The sequence below is a fragment of the Catharus ustulatus genome, chromosome Z (assembly GCF_009819885.2).
Source record: "Catharus ustulatus isolate bCatUst1 chromosome Z, bCatUst1.pri.v2, whole genome shotgun sequence".
NCBI classification, from domain to species: domain Eukaryota; kingdom Metazoa; phylum Chordata; class Aves; order Passeriformes; family Turdidae; genus Catharus; species Catharus ustulatus.
In genome coordinates, this window is record NC_046262.2 from 28,598,502 (window position 1) to 28,620,751 (window position 22,250).

Here is a 22,250-nt window from a genome sequence, read left to right on the forward strand (position 1 = left end):
GATGATAGATTTTGTAAAGTCTGATTTGAAAGAAACTACAACCTCATTTTTTTATTAGCTATAGGATGCCAAAAATTCTTTTTAATCCACTGTTAAAGTGAAATAAACTTGGAGGAATTACTATCTTTGCTATCAGGACTGACAGCTGCAACCAAATATACTCTGACCCTAAAAGGATCTTGAACTTATCTTGTTATTAATTGATCAGCACAGTATGAGATAATATTTGAAGCATACCACAATACTAATGAACTCCAAAATTCTAACTGTTGTTTTCATGTACTGAATTTGATTTAGTTTAATTTTATGATCACATGTGTCATGGGGTTAAATGAGAGAATGATGGCTAAGAACAATCAAGATCACAATGGGAGCAAGAGAAGCTATATAACAGATTTTTTTTGCTGTCTTCATATTAGTGAATTCATCTAATCTATGTAGTAGGAAAAAAATTCAAATTTCCTCTGCTTTTGGTGTGATCTTGTTATCATTGGCCACAAACACACTCATTAGTTTGTTAGCAGTCCCTAGACTGCTGCTAGTCACAGCAGTTTAAAGAGCTTTAATTCCCTTGTACTTAGTTTAGATGCCAAATAAACAAATCAGATACAAGTTTCCAAAACAGTGTTTGACAAGTCTGCAGCCAAGAACAATATCCAAATCTTCCTAATCCTGTTCAATGGGTACCTTACTGGTACACATAGAAGAGAGAAGAGAACTGAAGAAATTGATATGAAAGACATTAAGATAAAAAATAGGGAGATATACACAGCATAAAAAACTATGACAAAGAATGAAAAATGTGGCTGTAGGTGACATATATATAAGAACACGTAATGACAGGAAAGGTTTCTTGAAATGGGAGTATTTATATGCCACTCTGTCTTAAGGAATATATGAGACAATTCAAGGTATAAAAACTTGTTTTATTTATTGTAGAGAACTTTAATTGTTATGGGGAACAATTAATTGGCTTCTGGAGAGCTAACAGAGGTGAAGCTTCTGGAGAGCTACCACAGTCTTTTCTATTTTCTACTTGTTTAAACGAGACAACATAATCAAACTTTCATGGAGTCCTCCATAACATCAAGGTTACCTGTCCATCATTCATCAAAGAAAGTTTCTTAACAATTTATCTGCTTCCTAAATATGTTTCTGAAAATGTCTTTGAACTGGCCTGTCCTCTTCAGGAATTCTTCAGAGTCCTGACTTGTGAACATTCTCCTTTTCTGACTTGTAAGTAATGCAGGTGCAAGATTCTGAACATAGATCAAAATCGGGAATTGGGATCTTCAGAACTTCTGATCAAGAGCAGCCAAACTAGAGTGACACTTGTTTTCGGTAGGAAACTTGAGTAAATGATTGTCTGGTTTTGAGCTTCATAGACTAGCAAAGTCTTAATGTTTTGTTAATGAACACCTAGAGACTTACATCTCTCAAGTTCCAAAAGGTGGTATTACTGTCCACACACACCACAGAGCCCAGTTCAGGTGGAAGTTTCCAGAGACCAGGTTCCTAGCGAAAAAACACAAAGAATGTTTTCTTTTGTTTAGAATGCCCTGTGATAAAGCAGTTCAGCAAGATTAGGAAGACCCAGCCTTTTCTTTCTACCTCTTGCTGCAAGTTACCACTCATGATATAAACCCTATTTACAAGGAAGAGAAATCCATAAAATAAGTGTTCCACTTTTCAGTGATCTAACTGAATGTTGTTACAACTAGAGTTGAAGAGTCTAGTAACAAGAAAATTTCCAGGGATAGAAGTCTTTCATTTAATGTAAAAATTTAATGTGAAGTTTTGCACCAGGGAAGTGAACCAAACCAGAAAACAGAACTGCCCTACAATTCCTTGGGTGAATTTACAAGCCATTACACTTGCATCAGAGCCATGGTCTCTCTGGTCTGACAGATATTTAGTTATTCTGTGCAAAGCGGCATGGAGCTAAAATTGTACCCATTTTCACTTGTTTCATTCACCAGGATACCAGAAAGAGTTGAAACTCATTGTTTTATTTGGTCTGCACTTGCCATAAACACTTGTCATAAACAGGTGATTTTAGGAGAGCAGACTTCAGAATTTCAGTTTCCCTTTCTTTAAACCAAAGTAAGGTCCCCAGCTTGTCTGAAATGCAGTAATTTAACTTGCAATTTCAGGATACTTTAGTGGCTCCCTGGGTGGTTTCATCATCAACATAGTTCACATTCTTAGACACCAACTTCTCCTTCAAATATCTATCCCAACTCATATTCCATAATAATTCTAATATATTCCTCAAATTTCCAAATTCCAGTCCTGATTTCTAAGGCAAGATTTACTGAACCTTGTTTAAGATTGCAATATATCTGCATATACCTCTGAGAGTCAGATTATCGTGTTTTGAAGTTAGCATCATTTTCAATCACTTATGAACAATTATCTTGGACTGTGTTCACAAAATGAATGTGATTTTCCAATTCAGTTAGCAAAATAAAGCTATCTTCCTATGATTGACAAACATAAACTGAAGCCACAAACACTACTTATATCGTAAGGGGTAGTCTCTCAAAACAGATTCCTTCAACACAACTCTGTTTCCATGTTAGCGTGCATCTTAGTGGAAGTTCAGATAGTTAACTCATTTGCTATCACTGGAAACACACTGGTTTTGCTTTTCAAGACAAAGGCTTAGGTCATGCAAACATTTATTGAGTTTATCTACTTCCATTAACAGTCATTTATCAAAATTGCTTTTGAAAACTTGTTTCTCAATGGAAAGACAAAGTCTTTTGACAGATTCTAACTCCTACTTTAGGACTCAAAAAAGAAGTCAGCTGAGACCATCCTCATCAGTATTTCTTCAGTGCCTCTGCAATGTTGCTCCGCTCAGGCCGTAAAAAGCCCTATCAAATACCTCCTCGTAGACAGCAGTCTGTGGAGAAGCAATTTCTGTTTCCAAATACGAGAACAGCTGCTAGAAGGCCAGGTAACTCTTACCTGAGTAACAGGTTTGTTTGTAATCTTGAAAAGAATATTCTAATTCAAGGCAAAATCCAATGAAGTTAATCATGTGGAACAGCTTTTCTATAATGCTGTCAAAAATAAAAATATTTGGTGAAAAACAGACCCCAAAAGCTACCTTTAAAATAACCAGAAGAGAAATACTTCTTAAAATACTGACATTACTGACATTTTCACACCACCATGTACAGACCAGTAATTCCTAATGTACAAATGTACCTCCCTGGAAAAGAGCAAATGATATAAGCAGACCGGCCAACCATTTTAGTTTGGGTACTAGTTCTTGTAATTCTAAGTTATAAGTAGAATCCTTACACTATATCTACTTCAATATAAAATTTTTAAATTCATTATTGCAGTTGTACTGTTGCTTTTTAGAACAGCCCATCTTTTTTTTTTTTCCCTGGAAGCCTGATTGCCAACTACCTTTGAAGAGAAAACCTTTGTCCAACCATAAATGAGCTACCATGTGATCAAAGGTCCAGCACAGAACCTGCCACCTCTGGAGGGTGTGACGCAGGCTGTCAGAGTGTGCATAATCACCATTCTCTTTCATTGTATGTGCAGAGCTTCTGCTCAGCCTAAACAGGGTGGAAAGAAAGCTTCTTGGAAACAATGCTTTTTTTTTTTTTTTTTTAATATTTGCGTAAATACAGATGTTTCAGAGGAGGTACCTCATTATAAAATAAGTAACAAAGGTTTTGGTGAAGTCAAGCATTCCTAATACATTATGCTACTGCTGATGCATTCTGTGTATCCTGTTGTTTTGCTTGCCTAATTATTCTGGCAAAGACAGGATTTTTTATTTTGCAGCATACCCTGGAGGTCTGTGTGTTCTCAGAAATGTCTTAACTGCATTTGAAAGCATCAGATCTCTTCCAGTGAAACAATATTCAGCTGAACATAATCCAAACTGTTCCTTATTCTGGAGGTGTCTGAAATCCAAGTGTCTGGACATACATCCTTCATAATCCAGAACAACACAGTTATATTCAGGAGTTAATGGGAACAGTATCTCTCCTGGAAACTTTTAGTTAGAAATACCTGGGGTTTTTTGTTTTATTTTCAGTATGAGATGCCTGACCCCCAAACTAAATGCTGCTATTTTAGGTAGCCATAAGCACTCTAACCTAAAAGTCCTGTTTATACTCAGATAGAATATTCAAAATGCAAAACTGGGAAACAGGCAAGTACTTACCTATGAAATACAGGAAACTAGTCTATAAACTGTATGCTGCAGAGAAATATTCCCTATTTTATCTCCTCTTTTCTTCATAATGAAATTTACAGCTTTATTTTTCATGTCTCCCCATTCAAAGGCCTCTGTAAACAACGTTGCTTTGCCTCGGCCTTCCCACAGAGCTCCATTGGCCACTCTAAGTCTACTCCATCAGGTAACTGCAAATGTGGACCCACATGCAAATTCATCCTGTCCCCATTAGGCTTTAGTCTTTTTCAACACAGTTATCTGCATGCTATCCACTATCCCTTTTCCTTACACTGTTCCTCAGGGACTTGAGTTTGAAGCTATTTTGTCAAACTCAAGTTTTCACATGTTATCTCCCTGAAAAGTTGAGATGCGTCTTTCCTGCTTGCTGACATAACCTTCTAGGCAAATAAATACTTATTTTCCTTCTTCACACCAGTACCAAGCCCTCAAAACAGCTGCTTAAGCCCAGTGGGTGACTTCTAGTATGCATTGGCTATACTGCTCATAGTTCAAATATACATAGGTTATCAAGTAAAGATTGTTTAAAAAAGGCACTTGATCTATTTCTAATGGAATGTTGCAATTTCTCTATTGTTGTAATTTAAGTTATAAACTTATTAGTTATAAACTAATTATAACTAATTTTTATTAGAGTTTAGCCTGCGAAAAACAGTGAAATGTTATATACTAACTGAAGATTCAAAAACAGTGCATTTTGATATAGATGAAGATGGTCATCATGAAATATCTACCAAGGATTCACAATCCCATGAAGGTAGTGTTCTTTATGTACCAAAACTTACCAGGTGTGTGTATAGTACTCAGGCCATTTTCAAATGTACTATTGTATGTCATGTGTCCCTGGGCCCCTCTGTCCAAGAAGGACATTGAGGTGCTGGAGCATGTCCAGAGAAGGGCAGTGGAGCTGGGGAGGGGTCTGGAGCACAAGTCCTCTGAGGAGCAGGCGAGGGAGCTGCAGGTCTTTAGACTGGAGGAAAAGAGGCTCAGGAGGGACCTTATCACTGTCTACAGCTGCCTGACAAGAGGGTGCAGCCAGGTGGGGATTGGTTTCTTCTCCCAGGTAACAAGAGACAGGATGAGGGGAAATAGCCTCGGGTTGTGCCAGGGGAGCTTTAGATTAAATATTAGGTAAAATTTCTCTATTGAAAGTGTTGCCAAGCTTCAGAACAGGCTGCCCAGGTTTGTGCCTCCACCCCTGCTGGGATTTAGGTGTTTGGTGGTGATTAGGAACTAGGTGTACTTGGCAGTGTCAGATTATGGTGATATTCAATGATTGCAATGGTCTTTTCCACTTTAAATTATTCTATGATCCTCTGTAGACATAATAATATATTGGATGTCTATGAATATTGATAATGATGCAAGAAAACTTTTAACCTGATTTAGAGTAGGTAAGCTATATTCTTTAAATGATAAGTTTGTATTGTTCATGCTCATTTGAATTAGTGGGAGTCTAGACATTTAGTTCTAAAGAGAGAGGAAGGAAAGGTAACGCTCAAGAACAAATGCAAAATGCAAGAACAAATGTAAAATAGAGACAATAGAGCATATTTTGGAATTTGTTGGGGTATTTTGTTTTTCGGTGAACTCTTTTGTCTCAAATGGGACTTCTGTATTTGACACCAAAGATGTCAAATTTGTATTTGACACCAAAGATGTTATCATAAGTATTATCATGCAAAGGCTTGTTAGAGGATATAATTTTGGTAGAGTTAAATAATATTAAATGCAATTTTGCTAGAATGATACAGTTATTCTAGAATGGTACCATTTCCAGAGACATGAAGTAGGAAAAAAACCTCAATAAAACATATTTTTAACCAAAATATATAGAGGAAAAATTTGAAATCTTTATGTTAGCTGTTGAATTACTAAAATTTTTATTCTATTAAATTGAGAATAACAACAGCTACACTGATAGGTTATTGAAGTGTGTTTTATATATTTTTCAGTATCTTTTCCTTGATAACTCCATCAAATTTTGAAGTCACTCAGGCAATTATTATTGCTAGTTTATGAAGAGAGCCAAAACCTGTGTAGGGATATAGTGGAAGCAATTTGTGAACAGATACAAAGTCTGACAAGCCTGATGTAGAAGATAGTGATATCCCTAGAAGACAAAAATAAAATTTAAAAAAAAAAAAAAAAAAGGAAATGCTGTGATGCTCTGAAATATTACTATGAACAGAAATACCACAGACATATATTCATGATGCAGTTAATACAACATAATATTAGGAGCCTGTTGTAACCAGGATGTTTGTGACATTTTTACCTGAAGTGGGTGATGTTCCCCCCAGGTGACTGGCTGTGTGATTCAGGCTGATGCTAGAAAAGCCATAAACCACCTGCTATTGTTACCTGTTGCCTTCCAATCCCATATGTTTCATATTACAGTTTTCACTTTCACTGCCATAGCACTTCAGGCTCCTCTTTAATAGCATACTAGGCTTTACAGCTGGTCACCAACCTAATTTCTGAGGTGCATTCTCTGTTGAAAAAGATAATTAAGCCATCAATACACCTTTTAGGCTCAGTGTTCAGACTTCAGTGTACCTGTTCACAAGTCTAACTGTACAGCATTCCAGGGTTAAATTAATGCAGAGACCATCAGGAAAAGAAATCTGATGTCTGTTGCTATTACACAGTCCTTCTCAGATTATGTTTCAAAACAATGCTTTAAACTGTTTGTATTATTTTTAAATCAGAGGAATGTAGCTCTCTAATTCCACATATTTGTTAAATACCTTCTATTTTAGATATTGCGTGGTTAGGCGTGTTCACAAGCAATGAAGCAGCAGTTACTGGTAAGCCTCATGTGGGAAAAAAGGTATAATCTCTTTGTTAGGGTCTGGTTTTGAAGATACGTTTGAGATTAGGAAAAGAAGGTAGCAGTGGTTTACACATAGACTTGACATTAGAAGTAACATATTGTATCAGATTTTTCACTTAGCTCGGGTTACTGGACAGGCCTAAAAATAAGAGAGCCTTTCTGTGTTCCATGAGAAGAAATATTCCATGTTACTAAATTTGTAAATTAGGGGTACATAAATGAATGTAAGGGAATATGTTGTATACCAACTGGAACATGCAATTTTTTTTGTAGAAAAGTATGGGTGTTCTATTGCTGGCATATGAGATTTAACTAGGAAAGACCTGTTTTAGCGGGAGAGTAAAACCAAAAAGAAATTAATATGAAGAAAGAGGAGGCACACTTTTAGAACTTTCACATTGTACACTAAAGTAATGATTGCAAAAAATCAAAGATATATTAGCTCAGGTATTACAGTGGAGGAGAGATCTACTCTAATTCCAGTCATCAAGGGCTCTTGTAACCATTGAGTACACATACCCATCTGGTAAGGTTTTAGTTACCAGACAGACAAGCTAATTAATTCAAAAGCCACCAGAGAATGAAAGTATCACTGATATGCAATCATGGAAAGGTTCCTTACTTACTTCCTGATAAACGAGTCATCACATCTTTTAGAGGAAGTTGGGCTGCTTTGGACTTAGTCAGACTAAACAATGTATAAGCAAGTCACAGGAAACACTATAGCTGGAGGAAGACAAGGATAGTTAGGATGCAAATCATGTTGATGGATGTCCCTGGTCAACTGAATGGACACTTGCATACCTCTTTTGTTGTGGCTCTTACCTTCAAGAGAGAACAGTCTTGACTTGATGTGTTTAGACTTGACTTGCCTCTTGATGTGTCTTTTAAACGCTGCATCTGAAATTGGACAATTGCGACTGAGGCAATCCAGGGTGATGTCACAAAAAATAAAAATTATAGAATTGTAGATCTAGAGTCTACTATATTTATCGGAATACTCATGCAAACTGAATAAAGCATATCAGTTCAGACTAGAGAGTTTTTCTCCATTTTTAATAAAGATTTTTATGTTATTTTTATACTATAACTGTCTCAGAAAAAAATCCTTCAGAAGAATAATACAAAAACATTACAGTTAAGGAAAGTTAAGGCAACTAAAATCAGGGCCAGGAGCAGCTAAAAGCAGTCAAATGGCATGAACACATTCAGCTAATTCTGAATATCCTTCAGGGGCTAAAAAATATTTTTGATAATATGTAAAAAACCTCCAAACTCCAAACTCTTGCAATATTAATACATGATAACCTAATGTCTTTTCAATTTATATTCAGTTGCTGCAGTGTCAAACATATAGATCAACTGCCACTTTCTTTTATATATTTTTTGCCTTAAATGATTCATTTGAGATACTTCTAAAAGCACAAGGTATTTTTCAAAGTAAGTTTGCAAGTCAGTCAGATAGGTATAGCATCACTGAGTAGACATTAATGTAATGGGTTTTGCTAGGTAATGCTCTTGTGTGCTGTATCCATTGGCAAAGGGTACCTTAATTTATTTACTTTTTGCTGAGGCCTTGAAGTACCAGAAAGTAACAATGAACATTGTCAGTTTATCAGACTGAAGAATGTCAAATTTAAAGTCTCACAGTCACAGGCTTTAAATATTTTAGACAAGAGAATGGTATCAAGACTGATTGTGTGTATTTATATTCCTATGCCTATAAATGATGTTTTCTCTTTGCAGAGCATATTCAGCTCTTGTTCATTTTATAACTTTATATTCATATAATTACAATATTCTCTTCTGTGTAAAACAGATTCTAAAAATTTGGTAAGCCTCACACAGAGATCAAAGCTTAATGAATTTGTCCTGTTATGTAAGGGTAAGAAGCATCTGTCTCTAAAGGTAAGAAGTTGTTTATTTTCTTTATAAATTATGTGTGCTCTCTCTTACAATAAGACAATTTCTCACACAGACCTTTTTCAAATTCACTTTACTTACCACCTGCCACATTTCGTAATTTCCGAGAATGTCCCTTTATTCTTTCTTGGGAAATACTCAGAGGGTTATTGTAAAAAATTTTGGGTTGAGTAGTTGATTACTGCCACTTGAAGACAGCCAGGGATGTTGCGGTCCAGACTCTGCAGAGGAAGAGGGAACTTCTTAGCCAGAAAACATGCAGGAAAATAAGAGGGGAGTAAAAAGCAGGAATCTTGCCTTGGAAAGAAATGAGTTTAAGATGGAAATTATTTTCTTCCAATGAACACACATCACAAGATAAGGAATATGATGAAAAGAAAACACAGCTGAACATCCTGTTTTAAACATTTACCATCTGGTGTCTAAGCAGTCCTATTTTCTCCAGTCTTGTGAAGATTTATATCTGATAGGAAGAGAAGGCAAGGCTAGTCTTCCCCAGTGAGGGATTATAACCATTGCTAAAATCTGTCTGAGGAAGAATGCTGTGTTGCAATTTACCGTCAAAAACAGAACAAAGGTCCAAGAAGCTCTGTTTACATAGGTATGTTGAGATAAAGAATAACCCTTCATCTAATGTCAGCCATGCATGGAGGTGTGAAACACCAAATGCTTCCTCAAAAAGTCCCGGATGTTTTTTATTTGTTTTTAACTCATAAATTACTCCATAAAATATATTTCCTGCATTTTTCTAGGGAAATGTGAGTTGTAAGTTACATAAATTATATTTATACCCTATTACTCACAGAAAGGGATTTTCCTTTCTGTCCCTGAAACAGCAACTGTTCTAAAAGGATTTTTCTGGTTCAGAGGATGCCCTTTCATAAACGAATTGTTTGAAGAGTGTTCCAGTAAATCAGGAAAATAACTGTTGAGCCTTATTGGATTTTACTTTCCAATGAACTATTTCGAAATTCCAGGTCATACCAGATTGTTTCTTGACATAATTGAAAGCAGGTCTTATCTGAAGATGAAGTAAGACATACTTAATGTCCACCAAATATGTATAAGCCTTGGAAAGATCACGGACCTTTCTTTTTCCAGCACAATACAAATACTTTCCTTAATCTCAACAGGGACTCTGGTATGGAGCAGGACAAGACTTCTTGTCGGGAATAGAATTTTGGTATCCCGGTACTATATGGTTCAATCAGGGCTGCATTTCTTAATAGAGCCTGGGCATTACACAGTTTGAAGGACTTGAGTACTTGCTTTCAACCCAATTCATTTTGCATTGCAACTGGTAAAGGAAGAATATATTAATGGAAGTTTTTCAACAATTTATCAGTTTATTAATTTTTGATTATTTGAAGGTAATAATTAATAAACTTTTTTAAAATACAGTTTTCTTCAGAATTAATGCCATGTGTGATGGGGTTTAAAAGCCAAATATGAAGGAAAAGTTGCCGAATAAAATTATAAAATAACAAATCTTTGTATTGTAAACACAGGTCTTAAAAGCATCCTGCTCAGAGCCAGATTACCCTTCAATGGGGAGCTGCAATGATAAAACATGCAACCATGAAGATCCTGACTTTAAACAGGTATACAATCATGATCAAACGTATAAAAACCTGTGTGTGAGACTGTGCATGCAAATACAAGTGTCTAAAAAGGGTGCTAAATTCATCCTGTTACTCATTAAGTGAAAAATTGCTTACTTTTGTCAGAAAAAGGCAAATAAGAAATTTTCCCTTGACTTGTGTTTATGACTACAACCTTCAATCTCAAGGCAAAATATCTGACTTTCAATTAAAACATGAAAAGTGGATGTGTTTCCTGCATTATTATGCTTATACAAAATGGAGGGAGATGCAAAATAGATTTTGTCTGGTACAAATTCTTAGTCAAGATGCAGAAAATCTGGATGAGTGTATTAGCATATCTAGAAGAACCATATTACAAAAATGATGATTTTTTAAGAATTAATGAATCCATCAGTCATAAACTTCTGGGAAGTAATAAACCCTGTCATATTTTCAGACTGAATTCCTTATCATCAGATGATTATAAATCAGGAGTAATGCATTGTGGACAGAAATACAGATAGCTGGGTGGTTTCTTAACATGTTTTTGTGACAAAGCTTGGTTTTGTTGGCTCTTCTCTAGATAGAAATGATAAAACATAGTAGGCATGAAGGAAATTAGTTGCTCTTTGGGATACCTAAGCTTTACAACAATAGACATTATAACATAGAGAAATGCAAAACTAAGGAAATGTAACTAATAATTTTTTGTTAGGGTTGTAGTCCTGTGGGTTTGCTATTCAACTGAAATGACAATCTTTCCAATTTCAATAGGCAAAATTAGAGCTATCTGGACCCAGGTAGTTCCAGAACTTCACAAAAGGGACTACGAAACCCTGAAAACCTGAAATTCCAAGCCTAAAATTTCTAAAATGCTAACCATTCTCCTAAGTTAGAAAGTATTGAATTAACAAGTAAAGTGAAGTCTATCTGAAATGGTTTTCAATACTAATAATAATTAATGGACATATGTCCTGCATTCTGGGCCTGGAAAATCTAAGTGGGTCCTTCAGTTTAAGTTCTGCTGAGTTACTCATGTGCCACTAGTATTCCTTCGCTCCACACAGAAGGAGAAAACTTAAGAAATTTTAAATGCAACTTTTTGTCCCCTCTTTGTGATCCTTGTATATCACATTCAGTCATATTGAATCTTGCAAATTATATTTAATACACTTTTTTATTTAATACACTTTTTTAAACATAAAAATACATCCCTTTTCTGTGGAGCTTCACAAAGACATAAGTGTCTTTATGCCTGCAAGTTCTGGGAGACATCTGGAAAGAGCTGTAACAATTGCCTATAGAGATCTATATATCACTTTGGGTTTTTGTAACCCCTTCATTACTTAAAAAAACTTAACAGATAGTGATCTATGCATCATGGTTTCTTGCTGATACTCTGAAATAGAAGACAAATGTTACTCATTTGTATGAAGAGAAATCAAAAGCCTGCAGTTGAACCACATCCAGTTGGGTTTAGAGGCAAAATCATAGGCAACTCAGAATAAACTCAGAAACTTTCTAAAATGAGTGTACTGATCAGTAAATAATTTCTAGTGTGATGAATAATGCCTGCATTGTACTTAGGATGAGAAAGCGTGGGAGTGAGATGGAGAAATACTTCTTATGGAAAACGACAAAACTATGCAGGGTTGCAATGTGATATTTAATCTGCTAGCTTTGAATAGTAAATCTTAAAGACAGGCATTTTCCTTTTCTGTTTGAAGCCTGCCAGTAGAACTAGCAGAAACATGAGAATCTGTGGACCCTATTGTTATACCAGGAAAAGCTGTATATGGTGTTGAAAACATTCATTTTCTGTAACCAGGGCAATCAAAACATGGTTCACAATCAATATTAATTGAAATGTCTTTTATCAAATTTAATTTTAAAATATCAGGTTGTAATAACAACAATTTTTTTTTTTAAATTGCAGCAAGTAATAGTTAGCAATAACATCTGATTCTTATTGGGGATTAAGTCAGGAAGGCAACACAGGTGACAACCAATATTAATTGCAATCCTGTTGTGGAATGGAAAACTGCATTGTAGACACAACTATGGCCTCACAAAATTCACACAATGGCAGCATCCCAGCCAGAGCAGTAGTGGAGAAGCCAACCCCAGCAGTTCACTCAGGAGCATTTACTTATAACTGTGTTTATTTTAACTCTATATTAGATCATGCTTATCATAATTAATGATATAGAAGAAAATGCAGTTAACCATACAACAGAATGATCTCAGTGCTACAGAACAGTATTTCCCTTTAGACTGTCCACTTAAAAGGTTTTCCCAGTTTCCCTACCCCTTGCACATAATTCTCACAGTAGGTAAGACAGCTCTCATTTTACTGTTTGCATTAATTATGCATGATTTTTTACTGTTTCTCTTTTTTACTCTTCCATAAGTGCAGGAATTAGTGGGCATATAATGGTTATCAAAGAAATACACATCTTCTTCAGTACATATTTGTAGTATTTCACTTTAGTGTAACTTCTGTTCTGGCTCAGCTACAGTATTTCACTATTCTTGACCCGTTACTACTCTCAGACTTTTGCATTGTTTACCCTCACAGCTTTTCTTATGTACTAGTAGCACTCAGATTCCCCTCAGTTTCAAATCTTTACAAGTCAAAACATTTGCTTAAAAGAATACTAAAAGACAGAATTCAGCAATTTCAATTGCTGGATCTGGCTTCTTCTCTTCAAGCTGCTGTTCCTTGCTGGATAATGCAAGGTTATTAGGTGATTGTATCTGGACAGCATTTCGCAACGTTTTGACTGGAATACCACAGCCTGTGTGGACTGGGACCTGAAGGACTGCAGCTGTAAAAGTTCTGATAAGAGCTGTAACAGCTCTTATTCCACAGTCCTCTCTATTTTACCAAGTAGTTTAGTCAAGATAAATAAGAGAGAGATTACACCAGAGGCTATGCAGTCCAAAAAGACTTTATTAAGAGACTTATTCCAGTTAAGTAGGCCAAAATAAACTCTAAACAAGTAAAATCTGACAAGACCCATCAAGATATCTTGGTTCCGAAGTTTTGACCTTGTAAGTAGTGACAATTCCATGTTTACTGTGCTTGGCATTAGACTAGCAGACACAGGCTTTTTGGCACCCTGCATGCATCTTGAGGTTTTGAGGTTTTTTGCTCCTAAAGTTGCTTAATCTTTTGAAAAGCCAAGGAGTGATCAGCAAGGCTCACTCAGTCTTCAGTAGCCACGTATGACCAGTGTAGAAGTCTGATGGAGGGTGAAAGTGGGCTGTTCTGGGCTGAACAAAGTCACGCCACCATTGAGGGCAGCTCCATCAGAGATCCAACACCTTAGGCATGAATGGAATCAAAGGTGGCAGAGTGAATGCTGCAGCTGGTATCGCCAAAGCAATTCACTTCATCACTTTGGCAGCAGTAATGCAGGCCAAAGTTAACTTGCAGTGGAGGGATCTCCAACATACCTGGAGCTGACTGACCCAGGGCTGGAAGCACAGCCCTACCATTTCTCAGGACAGGACCAGCTGTGGTAAAAATATGCACTGAGGTGTGTTGCTCCAGCCAGCATCCGAAGCCAAAATATTCGTGCAGACCCACTCCCTGCCAGTGGGGAGAGAATATGTGAGAAATACCAACTTGCTTATTAAAATTTCAAAAGGTTTATTGAACCACAACAGGGGACTGAATGAGGGAAAGGGAGCTGTGCTGGGTGCTTAGCTGCCACCAGACACACACCACCATGCTCGTAACAATCCTTGTATGTGCTGTTGACACGCCAACCCCCTGCTAATCCCATCCTCTCACATTCCTGCAGATGTCACTCTTCCTACCCAGCTCCTCCTTTGTCCCACCTCTCAGAGTCTGTGCAGCCCTTCTTGCTTCGACTTTCCCAATGGTCAGAGATCCACTTTTAACATTACAGAACTTATATGACAAAACACCAGCATCTTTTAGCCTTATAACATACATTTAACATTAAAATGGCGAGAGCCAACATCACACTATCTGTTTATTACAGAATAGCAAGAACAAAAAGTAAGTAAACTTTTGAATTAAGAAGAAAACTCAAAAGTAAAATAAGTGAAGGTCAGAAAAAACCGCAAGTGATGCAAAAGCACTTACTCATCTCCTCCCACAAATAGATCAATGCCCAGACAGTGTCTGAGCAGTAGTCTTCCCAGAAGTAAACACCCATCCCTCAACCCCATTTCCTCCATCCTTTACATCAAGCTTTATGACATCACATGGCATTGAGTATCTGTTTGGCTGCTCTGAGATAGCTGTCCCAGCTGGGGTCCCTCCCAGCTTCTTGCCCATCCCTGTCTACACACTGAGGCTGAGTAGGAAGAAAGAGAACCTTATGTTGTTGCGCACTACATAACAGCAGCCAAAATTTTCACTGGTGTTTCATCAACCCTGTTTCAGCCACAAACCACATAACTAATTTTTAATGCCTTTCAAGGTCTGTAACTTCTCCAATGCAGTCGAGGCGGCAGCTCAGCTCTACTAGCTTGCTTATCATCACTGTATTACTCATGTGTCTCTCTGATCACATGCTCATTTCCTTGCTTTATCTAAAGCAAAATGTAGATTGCAGTGTGCCCTATAATCCTCTGTATGGCATATCATAACAAATCCATTCAAATCCATTCCTTTTTATTTTATACTTTCTTCCTAGGTTAGAGGGCAGCACTTGAACCTAGCTTGGAGTAATGTTCATTGTGCCATATCCAATTTGATTTTATATAATTTTGAGTCTATTTATTTTAAAACTTATATACTATCCTCTCACATCTCTTTATGTAGTTCCCATCACTGAAATGTTTTTCTTTAGCCTGTGAAGACAATATTTGTAGCATTTTTCTGACATGACCATATATATTCTATTTCAAGTGAAATTGTGAATCACCTGTGGGACATGAATAAAGGTGTAATTTTTGTCATTAAATATGAAACCTAAGCTGTAAATTGGTTCTTGGTTTAATGAAATGGAAAACAAATTATCAGATTGTAACTAAAAATCAGTAGTTTTTTCTTGGAACTTGCAAATTATTTTGGCCTCTACTGCAGAAACTTCTCAGGAGGAATTTTATCTGGCAGTAGTCTACCACATTCCTAGGCTTTGTCATCATCCTTTTTTACAGATCGTAATAGAAAATCACCGCTACCATGATTTCTTGGAAACATTTTGTTTTTTAACAACTTCTACACCTCCCAGCCCAATGGTATTTCATGATGCTTCTAGTCCGAGTTCTTCTTCCTTCTTCCATCTTCCTTTTTCCTTTTTCCTTTTTCCTTCTTCCTTCTTCCTTCTTCCTTCTTCCTTCTTCCTTCCAGTCACACAATGTCATTCTCCAAATAATTTTTACAGTTTTCCAGCTAATTTTCCAGCATTTCATGCAGGTACAGGAGGCATTTTTAAATTCCTGGATCTCAATCTGCTTTTGCAAGCATGTCATTTTTGCTTTACAAGATCCCATTGGAATCTCCCTTGCTCTAGCCCAAATTTCTGCTCTGTACTCATGAATCTCTCTCCTTGCTTCTACTGATTTTCTTCCACTAAACATTTTTATTCCTTTTATGTTTACTTTTTACCATTCTGAGTCCCTAGAAGGTATTTGTTTCCCAAAGACAAATTTTCTTCAACTTTCTTAATACTATTTTTTAAAACAGACTCTTTGGATTGAAGCTGCAGATACACTGTTGTTACATTGACTTGATCAGGACAGAATGTTCTAGCTTCTTACCATTATAGGTTTGATGAAATCAGAAGGTGAATCCTCAAGTTTCCTTGAGGTACTCTACCATAACTGCAGGACATTTTCTTTCCATCTCCTGTTGTCCTATGGGCTTAAAGGACACATTGCCCCCTCTGTCAAAAGGTGGTTATTGCCAGTGCTGTAATCTCCAGCAAGCTGCTACCCTTAAATGTGCTCCTGCTTTTCCTCAAGCATTCAGCTTGCTTTTAGAGGTCCCCTTAAGCAATGATAATACACCAGACTAGTCAGAGTTACAGAACTGTCTCATGGGCAGAATAAGTGTTTTCAATGAGGTCGCTCAAAAGGAAAGTTTAAATAATTTGATTATGATATGTTCCCAAAAAGATACTACAAAGTCCCTGCTCTATGGCAGGAGGCTGAATTGGGGGAAACATGAATTGCAACCTACTATTAATTAATGACTTACTCTTAGCATCAGATAACCGTTCACACAGTGCTCACACACACACACACCCCCACAGAGGAGCTCTTTTGACAACAACTATTGCTCCAGAGATGGATCTTTTTTAAAAAGTGCATTGGAAACTAGAGTTATACAGAAAAGTCATAGGTAATAGAAGAGTTGTTTAAGAGTAATTTCTACCATAACATTCTAATTTTACTTCAAAAGAGGCAAGAAGAACTCTGGATTGACATATGATTGCTAGTGGCCATTGGCAGGGAAGGCCTAAGGTGAGAAAATAACCAGATGAAAAACCTAATTTATCATAATGACACTGGGGAAACTGTACTGGTGTTTTTGTGAAGCAAAGGAACGCATCTATTAGTCCTGCATTACTCAGTCCTTTGAGGAAAATGGGCATTGTGCTATTCATAATTATCATAGAATTATCCCAAAATGATAAGGCCTAAGGTTTATTTAAAAATTGGTTAATGTGAGTCAATGGAGAAAAGCATAACTAGCATAAAATATAACAAACCAACCATGTACATGAATTTTTGTTACACTTAGCATTATAGAATAGCATTAGAAATATAATGTGTTTTTTACGTTGTGTATTTTCATAGCTGAGTGAAGATAATAACTTTTTCATCATGCATTACCAAGGAGATTCAGTGCAGTTCCAATGCTATGAAGATAGAAGTTACTATCTGTGTGTGAACGACGACTCACTTGATATTCGCAAGATGGAGAAAAGAGATCCCAACAAGGACAAAAACTTTTACTTCAGGGTATCATATTTACAGGAAAATTAACTTGTCTACCTTTCAGTGGCCTAAGTGTCCACACATTCCTAAGAAGATAAAGAAATTTGAGATCAACTAATTTCTGTTTGAGCAAAATTCTTGCATTTTCAAAATTTCTAAATCACCAACGTCCTTTATTTCTGCACATTCAGTAGCAAAAGAGAAAGGCCAAGTTTGAAAAACACACTAACTGATCAGTCTCTGTGTCCAACCTATGCAATTATGTTTTTAAGGAAACAAAATATTCTGGTGTGGGAAAATATTCAGGGGATATTTAAAAAATGGCAACACTAAGGAACATGATCATAAAATGTGCCGTTAGTTCTTCATGTGGTAAACGTTTTACTTTTTAAAAACTGTCTCTCATAAGTTCATCTGAATGTGACAAGAAAACTTCTAGAAGTTTTTAAATGCATATGTGCATACCCTGACTGACTGACATGGAGAAAGAGGTAGGAAAGTTGTCTTGAGTCTATCTGAGAATAAGGGAAGATGCTGGAAGCACTGAAGATATCTCTGCGCCTGTAGCTCCAAGTCAGCCCATACAGACCATTGTGCAATTTCAGCATCTCTCCAGCACGCCAGCTCTCTAAGAAAATGTACTCAGAGTATCAGATGTGCAATGTGCAGGCAGAGGGAGGGAGATACATTGCACTGATGGGCCATAACAGATAACCTGCAAACACAGCAGAGAATTGCTCTGGCATATTGGGTTCCATGCCTGAGTCACAGAGGAAAATACAATCACATGTTCAATTGCAAAGCAGAGTGCAGAACAACATCAGAAAATTCACACTGTTCAAAATTACTGAACAAAATAAACACTAGGTGCTTATGTGGGGTACACTGGAGGAGACATAAGATACCTACCCTAGAGAAGCAGGGTCTTTCAGTGTCAGATGTTTGATGTCCATTGACCATACCCTGCAAAGAAAACCTATTTGAAATACATGAGAAAACAGCCTGAAAATTATCAGGATCATTATGTGTTAAAGATCTGGTTCTTCATTGTTGTGCATGGAATTCCACTCTGATTTAGTGATAATTTTCTGTGATGCAAGTAATTAGAGACCATATGTGTATAAATGATAGACATGATGCACCAATGCCAAGAAACTGCTGCCTACAAGATAACACAACACTTGCAAGAACAGTCCTGTGTAAGTATAATAAACAATGCACCCCTGAAATAGGAATCCTGTCGTCAGTCAGTCAATCACACCAATGCACATTGCAATAAAGCAATTTTCTATTGTAAACTGAATTCCAAAGGTCTGTGAGACCTTAAAAGCTTTCATGGCTTGCTTGTTGTAGACTTCAAATAGTGAAAATCTTTATGTTTACTAAAATGCTTATAGAAGAGAGTTTTAAGTATTTAATACTTACAACTTCCTGACCAGCCAAGAGTTTGATAAAGCTAGTGAATTAAAAAACGCCAAAACTCTAGATATTAATTTCAGCATTAATTACACTAGAATCAAGTTATTTCAGCACTACTTAAGATGTTGCACAAGAAATAGATTCTGTCATGTGTTAAGTATATTAATTTCATTATCTAATACACTAACACTTCATAGTCATACATTTATTATTGGTAGTGTATTCACCTCACTAAATAATAGAATGGGCTAGGGAGCAAGTTGATGAAAAGATGACAAGCCACCATAAAGCTTGTATGAAGCGTATTAGTTAAATCAGCATTGCTGCTATCACCACAAAAGTAACATTTACCTCAGTTAAGTTTGAATCTGTTTTATAGTTCAAATTTAAATTATGGTTATATGCAGAATTTCGTTCTTCTGCCATCTTTTTTTTTTTTTTTCTTTTTTTTTTAATTCAAGAGAAAATAAGCCCTTGTAGAAAACAGCAGTGATAATTCTGCAAAATTTAAGATTTTATATCTAGGATAGTAGCATAATTTGACTTCTTTTCTCATAAAACACAGTAATATCATGCAATGTTGTAACTCTAAATGTACATTGTAAAGCAAGTTCAAAAATTCTCTATCCTAAACTTTTCTGGAGTTTTATTTTGATCATAAAATGTCTTCAAACTGACATTTTTCAATTCCTACTAATCTAAGTGTCTTGTGAGTGGCAGATAAGTTTTTATTACATGAGGTGGAAATCATATAGAAATTTTTATTTTAAAATAGAAAATGAAAGCCAGTTAGCCTTTTAGAAAAATACAGTTTCTAACACTTTACAATAAAAAACTCCAATGTGTCTAACACTTGAATATGAAATATAACTAGTATTTTGCTGTCAAAACCAACAATGATTAACCTTCATTTAACAGATGTGATAATTATTAAAATAATAATATAGGTATTTTGCTCTTGTATTTCTGCCCTTCTAAAGCTGTGCCTTGAAGAAAGTATTGCATTTTGCTTGCTTAGACCAATGTAATGCAAGTATTCTTCATATATAACTTCTAGCATTTTGATCATATTTGTGGTTTTCTACAATAAAACCTGTGAGAAAAACTACAATAACTGTAACGCAAGTGATTCTTTTCTGTGTTACGTACACTCCATTATAGGGAGCCAAAAGAACTAGAAATTGGAATTAGAAATTGTAATTTTTCTTGCCTTTATTTGTCATTTTCAACGTTATGTCTGCATGTGATGATGTGTCCCCACTTCCCCCCTTTGCTGCAGCAAAGGCCACCAGAGATGTTCCTGGTGCATCTGACTGATAGACACAATAATTCAGGGCCATAACTCTTGCTCAGCAGCCAAGGGCCATAATTCTTATTCAGCATTCAAAGACACTTTATGTCTCTGCAGACTAAACAAATTATTACAATCTCATGTTGGTGCAATTCAATACTGTTTAAACTTGTAAGCAACCCAGATTATACAGTTTCTGTTAAAGGTCTTCAGTAAGACAACATCTCAGTAGAAGAACACGTTTATTACTCTTCTCTGGTGTTAAATTCTCACCTTGCACACACAATCAGATGTGAAGGGTTCTTTTTTCTTAAATATGGTCAGGATGCCATCACAGTAAGTACAATACATGTATGTCGTGTAATTCCCAGCTGATTTAAACAGAAGTGTACTCTGCCTTTGGTGTTGCTACTTTTACATCTACATGGTGTAAATTTTGAAGGTGTATATAAGCAGACATTATTTTAGCATCATTTTGGGTTTTTTTCTGCTTATCCACAATTTGTCTAACCAAAGAAATCATAGTTTGGGTGTTTTAAATACGACTTCTCATATTCCCTGTTCATACAAAGGGACTGCAGGGAAGATTTTCTACCAGCCCCTCATTTAATTCCTTCTGGCAAATTACATGGCTAACTGATGCTCAGAAACAAGACCCAGTGGCTGCTATTGTACTCCTTGAAGCTCCTTGAAGTCGTCCATCTCTAGCACCATCTCGTGGTCTGCTGTAAACTGCTATCCACGTTTTATTACATCAGCAAACTATAAAAAGTTCTCATTAGCTAAAAAAAAAGCATATATTTCTTTTTCCAAACCTTACTGTTAATTTCCAGATTACACAGAGCCTAGATCCCCTGTGTCTGGAATGACTAAAGGGTCCAGACTAGCAGGTCAAGGAAAGAAAAATTCCCCCTCTATTTGGCATTTTCAAGGCTATATGATCGTGTGCCCCCACACACATATCTATAACACACAGTGTTACAAACTAAGACATCTGATAGACCTAGATGCAAATGTCACGTAAATTTCACAAGCTGTAAAAAATTACTATCAGAAAAAAATAATTTCCTGCAATAAATGTATTTTTTTTCTCATATATATATATATATATTGAAGTTGGGGCTGAATATAGGCATGGTGTTTTCTTGAACATTAAGATTACCTTTTTAGGCACTATACCAGCAAACCTGACATTTTCACTGCTTTCTCATGAAAATATTTACAAAGAGAAAGCCACAAGATTTTCAGTATTCTGGTGAAGTTGTTGGTGTAGCAGGCTTCAAGCCTGGTGTCAAAGCAGGTAACAGAAGCAATTAAAGAAACATTGACAGGAAAAATGAAATAGTTATTTATTACACCTTTTCTGCCAGTTTATTGAAAAAAGGATTCTAAGGTGTTTTACAGAGACTAAATAGAAGAAATACATGAAAAAGTGGGGCAAGAAAGTCTAGGAAAAGGATTGTAACTAGAGAGAAAAAACAGTAAAGAATTTTTTCCTGATATCTTATCCAAACCTACTGGTTTTCATTTTGAAGCTATTGCCCCTTGTCCTGTCACTACAGGTTCTTACGAAAAAAAAAAACACTCTCCAGGTTTCTTGTAGGCTCCCCTCAGGTATTAGAAGGTTGCAATTCAGCTTCCCTCAAGTTCCTCTTTGCCTGGCTGAACAAACTCAATTCTCTCAACTTCCTCAAAAGAGCGGTGCTCCAGCCCTCTATCATCTTGGTGGTCTCCTCTGGACTCACTCCAACATATCCATGTCCTTCCTGTAATGTGACCCCAGAGCTGGATGCAGCACTGCAGGTGGGGTCTCACCAGGGCAGAGCAGAGGGGCAGAATCCCCTCCCTGCCCTGCTGCCCACACTGCTCTGCGTGCAGCCCAGCACATGTTTGGCTTTCTGGGCTGGGAGTGCCATGGCTGGGTCATGTCCAGCCTCTCACCCACAGCACCCCCAAGTCCTTCTGGGCAGGGCTGCTCTGATCTGCAGCACCTTGCTCTTGGTTTTGTGTCATAGTTTAATCCTAGCCAGCAGCCAAACCTCCACAGCC

The 22,250-nt window shown here is 36.6% G+C and overlaps 1 protein-coding gene and 1 long non-coding RNA gene across 2 annotated transcripts; one reads left to right on the forward strand and one right to left on the reverse strand.

Annotated features, from left to right (window-relative positions):
- Positions 1 to 905: 905 nt before the first annotated feature.
- LOC117010722 lies at positions 906 to 18,458 on the reverse strand. The gene is made up of 6 exons (XR_004420749.1): positions 18,401 to 18,458; positions 14,027 to 14,162; positions 9,066 to 9,205; positions 7,887 to 7,961; positions 2,974 to 3,068; positions 906 to 1,515 (listed from the first exon to the last, which is right to left on the reverse strand). It is a non-coding gene; the product is annotated as an uncharacterized LOC117010722 (long non-coding RNA).
- LOC117010721 lies at positions 4,056 to 18,420 on the forward strand. The gene is made up of 6 exons (XM_033085633.1): positions 4,056 to 4,391; positions 4,860 to 4,982; positions 6,988 to 7,035; positions 8,881 to 8,969; positions 10,493 to 10,585; positions 17,351 to 18,420. The coding sequence occupies exons 1-6, from the start codon at positions 4,229 to 4,231 to the stop codon at positions 17,537 to 17,539; spliced, it is 705 nt and encodes a 234-aa protein (XP_032941524.1). The 5' UTR covers positions 4,056 to 4,228; the 3' UTR covers positions 17,540 to 18,420.
- Positions 18,459 to 22,250: the final 3,792 nt, after the last annotated feature.